Raw genomic sequence first — 14,437 nt, 5'->3', positions numbered from 1 at the left:
CTGGGTGGAGAGGCAGCTCTCTATTCCTTCTTGAGTGACTTTTGGTATTTTCTAAGTAGTAATCTACCTATTTCAACTATTTTGTCAAATTTACTAGTTTAGAGTTGTTTATTGTATTTCCTTATCCTTTTAATGTCTTTAGGAATACAGTGATATGCCCTCTTTTAGGGTTATTTACTCTTGTTTTCTTTTGTTAGCTTGGCAGAGTTCTTTCAGGTTTATTGATTTTTTTTCCCTACAAAGAACTAGCTTTCAATTTAACTGATTTTCTTGTCTAGTTTCATTGATTTCCATTCTGTTCTTTAGTATTTCCTTCTATATTTAGCTTTGGTTTTATTTGCTTTTCTCTTTCTAGATTTTTAGGATGGGACCTTAGATTATTCATTGGAGTTTTCTTTCTACTATGGTTTATTGCTTTAATTTCTGTGTAAGAATCCTGTATATTTCGTTATATTTCTATTTTCACACAATTCATATTATTTTCTCTTTGCCCTTGAAATGTCTTTATCCACCCATGGGTTACCTCGAGGTGTATTTAATTTCCACACTTGAGGTCCTGTTTTTTTTTTTTTAACTGTTTTGTTACTGACTTTAAGTTTATTACCCTCTTATCAGAAAACATTTTGTATGAATTGAAATTTTTTCACTTGTTAAGTTTAGTTTTATGACCCGGTATATGATCTCACAGTGTATGTCATAATGCACACTTGGGAAGAATGTACATTCTGTGACCAGGCTGCATACTGGAATGTCACTAGGACCTGTTGGTTGGTAGTGTTGGTCTGTGGTGGTGGTGTTCTAGTTACAGACTTTTCTCTTTTCAGTTGTATCAATTTTTGCTTTGTGTAATTTGAAGCTCTTTTGTCAGGTGAGTATACATTTAGAATTTGATGAATGGAATCATAACATTATGTAATGTCCCACTTTACTCCTTATAATTTTACTAGCTCTGAATATTTTGTGTGGTAGTAATATAGCCTTTAGCTTTCTTTTGTTTACATTTTACATTTCCCTTAATGGAGGTCAGATTTTCTTAGCTTTCCAACATCATGTAAGTGTCTCTCTCTCTCTCTCTCTCTCTCTCTCTCTTTCTCTCTCTCTATTATTTTTGCATTCATTCCACAAAACTTTTGCTTAGATAAAGGATTCTCTTCTGAGTTGGCACTTCTTTACTTTCCTCACTTTAAAGATATTATTGAACATTCTGTTTCCTCCATTTTATTTTATGAGAATTCTTTGATCATTCAAATTTTCACTTATCTTTGCTTTTTAGCATTATGACATGTTTAGGCCTTAACAGACCTGTTTGTTTTTGTTTTGAAGTTTTCACCTTATTGGGCCTAAACTCTTTGAATTTGCTCTGTTTGGGGCTTGCTGAGCATCTTCAATCTCTAAATTTATGTTTTTGTCAAATCTGGGATCTTTTCTGCTTTTAGTAAGAATTCTTTTTCTAAAAAAATAAAATTTTCTTTTCCTTTATATAACACCTTAATGGGAAATTTAGACAATATGATACTGTTCCACAAGTTTCTAAGGGTGTATTCATTTTTTGCAGTGTTTTTTCTCTCTTTTCAAAATTTTTACAAAATTTTATGTAAAGCCATGCTTGTAATAAAGGTACTATATTTTGATAATTCAAAGTTCTTAAATAAGGTCTTAGGTACATAGAAGGCTTTTTGTTTTTGCAGCTGTGTAAGTTGAATAGGAACACTTAATATAGAATTTAGTTCGATCTCCTCATTTTAGGAGTGATAAGTTAAATGACTTTCCTGTTGTCACATATTCTTGCAAGAATTGTAATTGAAGAATTGTTCCAGGGAACTAACTTCCAGAGCAGAGTGATTGGTAAAATTGAAGAATGTGGTGCAGCCTTGAAAATGTTAGAAAAGGAATACAAACTAGTAATTTGAATTTTTAGTGCAATTTAGTATTAATTTAGGGAAGTGCAAAAGATATGTAAATGTGTTTTATGTAGTTCGAAATTTAATAACAAGCATTATAATTTGTTCAGTTGACTTCACTAAAAATGAGACAAGCTCAAAAAATTCTCTGTCATTTAAAAAGTTTTTGAAATTAATAAAATTAGAAACATTCAAAAAATTTAAAAATATTATTTGGTCATGGAAAAAACTGGCTAGAGCTTTATTTTCCCTTATGAGTTTAATGAAATCTATTTTTGGAGTTTTTAATTTTAATTGGTAAATTTGAGGAGGTCATGATAACTAACATTTAATGTACTGCTTACTGTTCCTGAGTACTAGTCTACACTTAACATTTATTAACTCATTTAACCCTCACAGCTACTCCGGGAGGTAGGTTATTTCTTTCATTTTATAGACTTGGAAAATGAGGTTACCCTAGTTCATAGTTGGTAAATAATTGTTGTCAGGTTTCCTATCTAGGCATTGTCATTCTAGAGCCAGGTTCTGAAGCCTCTCATTTATAGCAGCCATTTTTGAAATTTGGTAATCTGATATAAAGGAACTGATACCAGTACCACCAGGGAATTCTGTAGTGTATCTACTGACATAATGAAGCAGATTTGATAAGGCCATATTTTAATATGAATCAGGTTATGGAGGAAACAGTTATCTATCTATCTTAAATTCATTATTTTCTCCCATTGCATTTTTCTTAGGAATGTCTGTGTTGGAGTTGATTAAACACTGCCATGTGGTATCTGAAAGGAAAAGAAATCTTACTGAATTAAATCTATTATCTCTTTTCTTGCATTTGAAAGTCATTAATAGATGGGAATCTTCCTGTTGTTAGAAACATATTATGGGTACATTTTGAGTTGTTGGGCATGTTTTTAATGGTCTTCCTACTGTATTATCTCTTTTGTTGATGAGCTTATTGCATCAGAGTTAGATAAATCTTTGAGTACTGATACAGAAAGCCTTCCAGTACATACAGATTTATCTAATTTTTAGAAGTGTATGTATAGTATGTACTTACATACTATGTATAGTGGGAATCTATTTTTTTAAAGCAGCTCACGTGATTGTGATGATGAGCTGGGTTTAAGAGTCCTACACTGGTAGGCAACACTTTTTCAGTGAAATTCCACATCTAAGATAATTTTATATATGCAGTCAGAAAATGATATACTAATTATTCTTAGCAACTTTTGCTTTTCCTTTTTTCTTTTCTTATTTCTCTACAATTGTTTATGCCAACGTGCCTTCATTCATACCGATTTACCAAGGATTGGGAGAGCACTATAAAATTAGAATCAGACAGCTGATTGCTCAGCAGGATGTCGTCAACTATCCAAGCACAGAGCCTAAAGGACCCTGAGATTGCAGAACTCTTCTCTAAAGAAGATCCAGAGAAGCGCTTCACAGATCTCAGAAAAGTTGGCCGGGGAGGCTTTGGAGCAGTGTTCTTTGTAAGTGTTAAAGGCTTAATGTGAGTGACCAGCATTTATTTAATATCCAGTCCTCGCAGAGTAAAAATCAGTAATACAAAAAGACATAGGCAATAGTCTATTTTATAGTCACTTGCATTAGGTGTATATAAAAAGAGATCATTTTATTTATTGAACTTCTTAGATCATTGAAAAAAATGGGAAAGATATTTGGCTTTAATTTCCACATTGTTTACACTACTTTAGCAGTTTTATGACTTACATTGTTATTGAATCAAATATTGCAAAAAACACTGACTTACGTAAAGTCCCATACACACATTTCATTATTATTCATTCATTATTTCTTCCTATTAAGATTGCTTTTTTTTTTCTCAGCAACAAGTTTTGTATAGATGTTTAATGTTTTGGTAGTATTACAGATTTAGTTTTTTCATTTTAATGGGTACCTTAAGAATAAAAGAGAAAATGTGTTCCAAATTCTTAACAATTTGAAGTTTTTGCTTATTTCCCATTTGTAAATTAGAGGTAAAAATAAGGTAGTAGAAACTCCCTCTACAATTTTCTGACCCAAAGACGGCTGCTGTTAACATTTAGATAAACATCCTTGCAGAATCTTTTTGTCTACACATGCTTTATGTGTGTGTGTGATGTAGGTTATGTTTGTTTGATTTCTGGATTGGACACAGAATAAGGGAAGAGACACTCAGAAAACAGGTATTTCATAAACAACCTTTTTTCTGTCTTACAGTTTTGTCTGAATGTAAGCTTCTCCCATTGTTCTCCTTAATACTACTGTGGAGAAATATAGAATAAAAAAGGAAAAAAATATACAGACTCTTAGAAATGGGCCCAATAAGAGAACCCTGTTGAAAAAATCCCTGTCATTTAGCCATTCAATGTGTGTCAGTAGTATTTTTTAGTTGACTTATTTTATTAAAGTGTAACTTATATGCAGTAAATGCAGATATGTTAAATGTACAGTTTGATGAAATTAGACAAGTTATATGCCATACAACCAACAATTCAAGATACAGAATGGTGATAGTTGTGGGGAATAGAAAGAAGTAGAAAGAGGATAGAATGATAACTTGTTTTACCTCTTTTGATAATAAATATTTAGTATATTTAAAAGTTAAAGTTAAGTCATTATGTATGGGGAGAGTCAATAATAGGCAAGCAGGAACAATGAATCCAACTGTATTTGGGCTATAACCACATTGGAGTAAAAACCAAAACTAATACAAGTAACTTTCATACACACTATTTTAAGTGTATACCCTCTGTCTGGTTGGGAAGAGGAAACTGCAAACAAATCTTGAACTTTTCTCCATAAACTTGTTTCATATTGGTATGGGTGTGACAGTTCTGAAACTGTGTGTTAAAATATTGAGCAGTGAATAATTTTGATGTCATTTTGGACTCAGATCCTAACTGAAAAGAATGATAGAAATAGGAAATTGGCAAATGTAAGGAAGAACCACATGGGACTGGATAGGTATTGGGTAGGAATTTGTGGCATTAACATGAACTAATTACATGACATATACATTTCCCAGCTCTCTCTTCTGTAAGATCCTAGTTGCATTGATATCCTAGTAGCAAGCAGCACACTGAGCATTCAGATCTTGGATTCCTCACTACATGGATCAAGAGCTCTTGCAGTAATGGTTCATTCTACTGTGGGGACAAGAATCATAAAAGATAAGCTTTAGAATAACTTGAACCAGAAATTTAAAAAATGCTTTTAAAATGAAAAATAGGACCTTGCAAGAGGATGCTAGAACCAGCTTGAAGATGCTCCCACTGGCCCCATCTGGAACAATTTCAGCATCAACATAGACATCTATTTATTATAACCCATTGAATAAAATAGGAATTCCTAATTTCCATGACAGATATAGGATGGATAGATAGTTAGAAAGGGAGGGCTTTTCTTTATAATAGAATGCTGAATGATAAATGTGAAAGGAATGGTAGAGTTGGGAAAAACCAGCATTTTGAAATCATCATTGCAAAGATTGTTTGGGGCTAGAATCTTCAGTGGTTGCTAAACCTAGGGGGAAAGTTTGATGAGCAGAATATTTATATAGTTTAAAAGTATCTCTCCACAGATTGCTTGTTAGATGCAAAGTAGGAAACAGTGGTTATAACTATATACATTGGAAAGAAAGTCAAACACCTTGAGTGGGTGATGAAAATTTGTAACCAGTGATGAACAGACATTGTATGCGTCCAGATATGATACCCTGAAAAGGACACACTATTACTCATGTAGTATTTCAGCCAGAGATATGTAACCAGAAGCTAATCTTGAAGAAGCTTCAGAAAAACACATAGTAAGGTAAGTACTGCTGTGTAGTCTCAAAAAATGCCAGTATCATAAAAGACAAGGAAGAGTTGAGGAAATTGTTCCAGATAAGAGGATATGAAGAAGACATGATAAGTAAGCACAACTCGTAATCCTGAAGGGACAGAGAAACATGACTGTGGACATTAAATATTTTTCTGTTGGTTTTTGTGTGTGTGTGTGTGACAGGCAAAAGTAATCTCATCTTAATCTGATTTAATTTTAATGTAATCATCATTACTAATGAGTTTGGATTTTAATAAATTAGAATCACTTTAACTTACTATTGTAAAGTAATACTAGAGCTGCAGATTTTGCAATAATAATAGAGTTTACCCTATAATCTTCACCCAGATCCTTTAAAGTTTACAAGTTTCATAACCACAGAATCTTTATCAAAACTAAGAAATCAACATTGATACACTGATACTATGAACTAAACAACACACTTTATTCAGATTTTCCGTCTTTGTGCTCTTTTCTGTTCTGGAATCTACTCCAGGTGACCACACTGCATTTAGTATACCCACTTTTGAACTTTATCTTGTGTTAATTAGAAATGCAGGTCTTTAGCAGAGCAATGAAATTGGACCCTTACCTCATACCATATGTGAACATTAAAATTATAAAACTCTTAGGGTAAAACTGCATGACCTTGGTTTTGTCAAAGGATTCTTAGAAATGACAACAAAAGCATGAACAAAAGAACAGCATAGATATTGGATTTGATCAAAATGTAAAACTTCTATGCTTCAAAACTGAAAAGGCAACAATAGAATAGGAGAAATTATTTGTAAATCATATGTCTGCTAAGGGACTTGTGTCTAGAATATATAAATAACTCTTACAACTCAATAAAAAAAAGGCAACCCAAATTTTTAAACGGGCAAAGGATCTGAATTGACATTTCTCCAAAGATGTACAAATGGCCAGAAAGCACATAAAAAGATGCTCAACATTCACTGGTCTCAAATCTTGAAAACATTATACCAAGTGAAAGAAACCAGTCACAAAAGAACATATATTATATGGTTCCAAAGTTTACAGAATGGGCACATCTCCAGAGACACAGAAAGTAGATTAGTTGTTCCTTAGGGCTGAAGGGGTGAGGAATAGGGATAAGAGAGTGATAGCTAAAGATAGGAGAGTGATAGCTAAAGGGTGTGGGGTTTCCTTTTTCTTTTTTTTAATGGGGAAAAAATTTGAGGTAAGGTACACATAATATAAAATTTACCATTTTAACCATTTTTAAGTGAAACAATTTGGAGTTTCTCTTTAAGGTAATGAAAGTTCTAAAATTGTAGTTATCGGTAAATTGCATATATCTGTCATATCGATCAGTATTGCCATGCATCTGTCAGTGTACTAAAAGCTATAGAATTACACACATTCAAATGGGTGAAATGTGTGCTATGTAAATTATATCTCATTAAAACTGTTAGAAAAGAATATAGCTGCTTAGACCTATTGACTAAAATCAAGGGGCTCACAAATTGATGAGTAGAGAACATTCTGGAAAAATAAATTCATATTCAAGATCTTATGCAGATAGATCCACTTCACCCACTATGTTAAGTGATGCACGTTTTCCTTAACCAGTCTGCTAGTAATTGAAATTGGAAGGTCATTAGTTGTTCCAAGGACCCACTTAAAATAATATAAATATATATATTTTAAGGAACTCTATTTAGGTATAATTTACATACCTGCTTGTCTAATTTTTTAACAGCTTTTTTTAGATTTAAGTTACATACTCTCAGTTCACCAATTCTGTGTGCATTTCATAGATTTTTAGTAAGTTAGATTTTTGTAGCCATCACCATAATCTAATTTTAAAACATTTTATCTTTGGGAATTCATTAAAGACTGAATTGAAGATGAATTCTTCCACAGATGACTAGAGATGATGAACCCTTCTTACTGAACTCATATGAAATGTTCTGCAGCTATCCTCTTGTGCCTTCTTTATATATCATATTTTTTTCTTAAAACTCATAATGAGAATTTGGCTCTTACTTTCTGAAGGGTCAACTTTCATGTTTCTGTTATGCTTTTATTTTTTTATCAAAATTCCACAGCAGTGGTAAATAGTAATGGTGATAGCATTTTAGCTGTCTTGTCTTAATTCTAGTTAATAGTTGTTTACAATAGACATGATTTATCATGTGGAGCAATTACCTTTCCCGTGTGGGTTTTCTAAGAGTTTGGTCTTCCCTGCATTAAATACATTTAGAGTTGGGCTCTTTCTGCATTTTCAGCATTTATTAAGCATTTATATGTATAAGTATATATTTTTCCCCTTTGATTGGTAAAAAAATATGGCAAATTATGAAATGTTTTCCTGTATCAAAAGTTTGCATTTCTGTGGTAATATATTTTATCCAAATGAAATATTCTTTTAATGCCCTATAATATTTGGTTTTAAAATTTTATTTAGAGTTCCCTTGCCTACATTTATAAGTCAGATTGGTACCTAACTTTCTATTTTGTGCTGCTTGTGACGGTTTAGTTGTTGGGTTAGACTGCCTCCTTACAATTAATGGGATAGCTTTCCTTTCCTCCCCTTTTATCCTGGGAAGTTCCTCTGGTGAAACTGTTCCACTCACAACTATTTTAAAGATGATTAGTATTCTTTTCAATCTTCCACCACTGTTTTACTCAAATTTTCTTCTCTAGATCAATTTTAGTAGTTCTTTCCTAGAGAATTGTCCATTTCATTGAAATTTTGACATTTACAGGCCTACCATAGATTGTACTAGTCATTTTTGTTTGTTTGTTTATAGTTCTATTCAAATTTCTATATTTTTTCTCTCAACTAGCTCATTCAAAGATATACATGCATTATTTTTATTTCTAAAGTACCAGCTCCTTGATAATTTGATACGCTTTTTGTTATCTATTTTCTTATGTTTTTAATGTTCTTTAAAAGCAGTTTTGGTATCTTTTTGGACATGGTAGTTTATAAATGTTAATTTTTACAGTGGTCTTCTGTCTTTTTTAGGCACGAGATGTGCACACCAATGATGTGGTGGCTATCAAGAGACTACCTTATAGTGGAAGGAAGGCTATGGAGGTAAGTGAAATATATATGTTTGTATTGGCACGTTAAAGAAAGCCATACCATTTTTAATTGGGGATAGGTGGGAATTTTTTCAAAAAATGTTGAAAAATATACAAATACTAAGGTTTATCTCAGTGAATTTTCTTCCACAGACTCAATGTGCCCATTTAACCTGTACCTAGAGCCATAAGCAGCATTCCTGACATCCCAGAAACCTCTCAACTGCGTCCCTTACTTTTAATTTTTTTAGATATGTGCTGCTGACAGGAGTTAAATTTTTTAAATTATTGTTTAGCAGATTATTCTATAATAGAGGGATTATCATGTCTGAGAAAGTAAACTAGAATAAGGTACATTTGGCAGTAAGTATACTGGATATAAATTTTTAATGGTTGAGAAATTATTTAACGGCTGTTTCAAATAATCATCGGCAGCTATATATCAAGTCTGAAAAATAAGGCAGTGGGTAATAATCTGAAAAATAAAATTACTGATACTGTATTGCTTGTACTTTAGTTCATCAGTATTCTGATTAGTTCTTCCTTAATTTCATAAGTTTATAAAATTACTTTCTAAGTCTGTTCTCTTTGTCTTTAATTCTTTAAAAAATTTATTTACTTTTAATTGTGGTAAAGTACACAAAACAAATTTACCATCTTAACCACTTTAAGTGTAAGTTCAGTGGTGTCAAGGACATTCACATTGCTGTGCAACCATCACCACCATTCATCTCCAGAATTCTTTCATTTTGCAAAAGTGATATTCTCCGCCCATCAAACAGTAACACCTCATTCCCTCCTCCCCGCAGCCCTTGGAAATCACCTCTCCACTTTCTGTCTCTATCAATTTGACTACTATAGGTATCTCATGTAATTGAAATTATGCACCATTTGTCCTTTTGTGACTGGCTTGTTTCACTTAATATAGTGCCCTCAAAGTCCATCTATGTTGTAGTGTGTCAGAATTACCTTTCTTTTTAAAGCTGAATAATATTCCCGTGTGTGTGTGTGTGTAAAAACACCACATTTTGTCCATCTACCATCTGTAAATGGACACTTAGTTGCTTCTACCCCTTGGTTATTGTGAATAATGCTGCTGTGCACATAGGTACACAAGTATTTCTTTGAGTTCCCGCTTTTAAACTTTAGGGTATATGCCCAGAGGTAGAACTGCTAGATCAGTCTTTAAGTTTTAAAGGTTTTGGCTTTCTACATTTCTGTAATCTCTGTTTTGTGGTAAATATTGCTTTTGTGATAATCATACTTATGGGTATGGTAACACTGTTGTGATTGATCACTGTTCCATTATGTCGATACCTAAAAAAACTCTTAATAATTTCTAAAACCCCTAAAAAACCTCCATTATTACAAGTTTTTTTAAAAATTTAATTTGCCATTCTACAGTATAATATTAAAACCAGCTTTCATAGCAGACTTGTGTTGGAGTCTGTTTAATTAGTCATGCCTAGAACAAAAAGTTTCACCTAGGGCATTACCTTCTCTCATCTAATATTGTATCCTTCCTGGAAGTTTTTTTTACTTTGAAGAATACAGGTTTTAGCTTGGTTTTGTTTTGAGAGTTTGCCTCCCAGAGCACTCAAATTTGAAATGTAAAGCCCATAAAACACTTTCTGAAGTTGGCATCTTACAGCTTACACATTTTACACTGTGAATATCTTGCTCTATTTTCTTGAGGGCTTATGAAATAACATAGGAGATATAGGATCTTAAAATCCAGTGCAAAACATTTTTTAAAGTTCTGTATTCTAGTTCCCCTACCTTTAGAAATATGATACAAGTCAGCGGTAAAGCTTGGAAAAACTGAAACAAGAACAAAAAACAGATTCCAAGTTCCCATCCCACATCTACTAAGCCTCTAGAGTCTCTGGGTGTGGACCCAAGTACCTGTATTTTCAGAGTTCCCTGATTGCTTCGGACAAGTAATTATATTTAGGATATGGCCTAAGTTTCTGAAGTTGTCATAGAGTAGCTTTTATTGCTGAAGGTTTATCTGTTATTTACTAGTAGGCATCAATGGGAAGGCTCTTCGGGAAATCCTGTAGGAAAATGTTTCCATGCTGCTTGGTTTTTCTGTGAACTTCCCTCTGTTATAACCTAAGTGTTCACTAGTATTTTAGAATATGTGCATTTAGGAATTTAGGTAATTAGTTGATTTGAGTTTAAACAGCAGAAAAAACATAACATTTGGTAGACAATATAAGCCAAACACAAAACAGCTGAACTTTAAGGTATGTAAATTATACAACAATAAAGCTGCAAAAAAAGAAGGGGGAGGTTGAAGTTTTGAAGAAAACCACTAAATATAGTGTATGGTTTTCAACAGGCTTGGTGTGTAGTTGTAAAATTTTTATAAGACTCATTGATAATAAATTTTATGAAAATAAAAATATGTCCTACCTGGAATGAATTTTATGTTATTGAGTTGTAAACTATATGAATGTAATTTCTTTAAAATATATTAGTTTGATATTTAAATATTACAAATGAAGCAAAGTTGTATGTTCTTGTTAACTTTTTAATCTAATAATTACTTTTGTACTTATATAGTTTTCTAAGGAAAGGCAACTGTTCCTAATTCTTTCCTTTTTTCTTTTTTTTCTCCCCACAGAGATGGCAGGGTATTATTAAGGAAGTCAGGTGCCTACGAACTTTAAAACATCCCAACATTGTAGAATACAAAGGCTGGTATTTACGTGAGCACAGAGCATGGGTAGGTATCTGCTCTCCCCTTGCTGTAATTTTAGTAGGTTTAGTTTATAATTAATTCAAAAATGTCCCTAAATAGTTGTGTAAAGCCACGCACAAACACCTTGAAATGTTAGCTCATACTGAGAAAAGAGGAGCAGCTTTTCCTGAGATTCTTAGGCAGTAAGAGATAACAGAACCTTTGCTGGTTGACTCCAGAGATTCAGCTGACCGTCACGTGCACGGGAAAATGTTCTGATGTATGTTAGCGGTATCATTCTTCAAATGCTTTATCAAACATTTGCTGAGAACAATCCTATCAAAGGATGAAAATCAGCCTTTATTTTTGACATAAATGTATTGTAAGCTATTTAACCACAAGGATCTTGGTTGGAATACTGTTGGTGAATCCTGGTGAAATCTGAGCTGATTGTGATTCTTTGGCTGAATAATATTAAAGGTAGAAAATTGGGACATTTTATTGCAGAAAATGGAAATTAATTTTGCCCCGTTGTTGAAACTAAGATAAGGTAGTAATCTTACAACGGTATAGGCATAGTAATTATGTCTTTTCAGAGAAAGGCTAAATTTTCTTTAAACAGGAATGACCTTTTATTTTTAATAAGCTACAGCTGACTATCATTTTAGTATACAGAACTTAGATTTATTTAGATTTGTAATGTTTGGTTTAATTTGATGGTGATGGTACTCCTAAATTTGAGGCTGTGGTAAAAGAAAAAGCAGTGACAGAGAGGGTAGGCTGCCTCTCTGTCTTTCAAGTTTCTCCATCTATAAAACAAGGATGGTAATAGGGCCTACTTCCAAAGGTGGTTATGAGTATTAAATTAGTTAATATATATAAAAGACCTGGCACATAAGAGGTGCTCTGTGTTTGCTTTATAGGAAAGATTTAAACTATAACCTAAACTTTGTGTATATAGTACCAGAGGATGATTTTCTGCTTCCTAACAATACCAGTATTGCTACTATAGGTTAATATTAATGGAATATGTATATTCCTTTATAGCTTTATTAGTAATTATATGAAACACACATCTTCTACAAGCAGTTATATGTTGGCATTATAGAAGATTAATGTAGCATTGGCTTAACTTCATGTATGCATTTAACAAGTTCCAAAATGTATACTTATATTTAAAGGTAATTGATAACTAGAGTTTGTTTCACTTCAAGCTATCTTCTTGATCTCCTTGGTGAATTTATTTTATCTCATATGGAATCTTTTTATTTTAATAGTGTATTTTAATGTTTTTATCATTTTCCCCCTGTAGCTTGTAATGGAATATTGTTCAGGATCTGTTGTAGATTTGCTGAAAGGTAAGTTTCCTTTATTTATTAAGAAAAGAAAAGTATTAGTATAATAAAATGAGAATTCATTCACTAAGAGATTTTTTTAAATAATGTTAATGGAAAGTTTTAACTTTCTCATTTTATTGTACTAAATTCTAGAGCCTCAGTGTGGTATGCACTGTCCTCATTAAATATTATGTTTTAGCATAACAGATGAGTTTTCTTTCATTATGATCTAACAGGCATTTTTCTGCATTCTTTATCATTAAACTTGATTTGTTCCTTCTGTTCAGAATGAACATATGTAGGATTATAAAAAGGGAAAGCTTCTCTTTCATTGTTTTTATAATCATGAAATACTTGTTAAATGTTAACTTAGAGGAAAATTAGCTGTGAACTATAATAACTAGGTACAACTGCGCACTTATTAAGTTCAATTGCTTTGTTTTATTATCTTGGAAAGCAAAAAATTCCTTCTTGCTAAATGTTAGTTTTTTTTAATTTGCCCATATATTAGATATGTGTATATATATTTTAAAATAGAAGTGTTCTATAGAATAATTATTTTCAAATAAAATCTTATTTTAAGTTCACAAAAAGCCATTACAAGAAATGGAAATAGCAGCAATTATACACGGTGCTCTTCAGGGATTAGCCTACTTACATTCTCGTGCCATGATCCATAGGTAAGTACTTTAAAAATTACCATACATTAATAAGCAAATTTATCAGACCTAGAATTTATTAATCCTGAAAGCTTTGTTGGTTTTTGCTAAATAAAAGTATTCTGGAGTTTTACAAATTCATATTTTTTAAGGTTATCCATGTCTTAAAATAAATATACTAATTTATTTGATCTCTTTGTTGAGAATAATTTTTATCTTTTTCTACACATGCTGCTGGGCTTTCCGAAGTATGTGCACTTTATAGATTTGTGATAGAAATTTAATTATAGAAAAAGTTTAATTTGTGAAGTGGAAAAGATGATAGGGATTATGTATTCTTGTTTCATTTTACAGATGAATAAACTGATGCCCCAATTTGTGACTCACTTCTCAAAGCTCATGAAGCAAGATAGATTAGACTAGAACTAACCTAGATCTTTTGTCCTCCTGGTGACTCATAATGCCAGATTTGTTCCATTGATTCCATGATAGAGACAAGTAAAAGCTACTTAACACTCTATGCTTTTGAGATAATCCTTGATAATCCTTTATAATGGATAGTAATTTAAAAACCATCATAAACTACATTTTTAGCATTGGTATTGGTTTTGCCTGTTTTCAGAAGGAAGCTAGCATTTTTAACATTATCTATGTGAACCAGACAATACATAGTAAACTTATATAGTAGAGTCATTGCAAATTAATGGGTTATCAGTTTTTTAGATGAGGATAGTAAGGTCCAAGAGAAATCCACATGCATAGTAAATAAGAGAATGAAAGAGTTGGAAGCAGAACCTAAGGTCTTCTCAACTTCAAAGAACCTTCCATTTTTTAAAAAAACAAATGGAAGAAAATAGATTGACTTAGTATTATATCCATTATAAAACTATATAGTATGAATTGACAAGTGCTTAGAAATTTCTTTCTTTTTGAATGTTATGGTGCCCATTGGGCATACAATGCCATTATAATTTT

The 14,437-nt window shown here is 32.1% G+C and overlaps 1 protein-coding gene across 1 annotated transcript in view; it reads left to right on the top strand.

The window, feature by feature from the left end:
• Positions 1–3,259: 3,259 nt before the first annotated feature.
• Positions 3,260–14,437, top strand: part of LOC130683078 (serine/threonine-protein kinase TAO1-like) — a 55,253-nt gene continuing 44,075 nt past the window's right edge. The window contains exons 1-5 of the mRNA XM_057499324.1: positions 3,260–3,391; positions 8,722–8,793; positions 11,410–11,511; positions 12,779–12,824; positions 13,387–13,483. Coding sequence (XP_057355307.1) covers positions 3,260–3,391; positions 8,722–8,793; positions 11,410–11,511; positions 12,779–12,824; positions 13,387–13,483 — 449 coding nt within the window. The remainder of the gene's footprint in view (positions 3,392–8,721; positions 8,794–11,409; positions 11,512–12,778; positions 12,825–13,386; positions 13,484–14,437) is intronic.

This window comes from Manis pentadactyla, chromosome 3 (genome assembly GCF_030020395.1).
Source record: "Manis pentadactyla isolate mManPen7 chromosome 3, mManPen7.hap1, whole genome shotgun sequence".
Lineage (NCBI taxonomy): Eukaryota > Metazoa > Chordata > Mammalia > Pholidota > Manidae > Manis > Manis pentadactyla.
The sequence above is the reverse complement of the archived record's forward strand: the minus strand, read 5'-3'. Positions and strand labels throughout refer to the sequence as shown.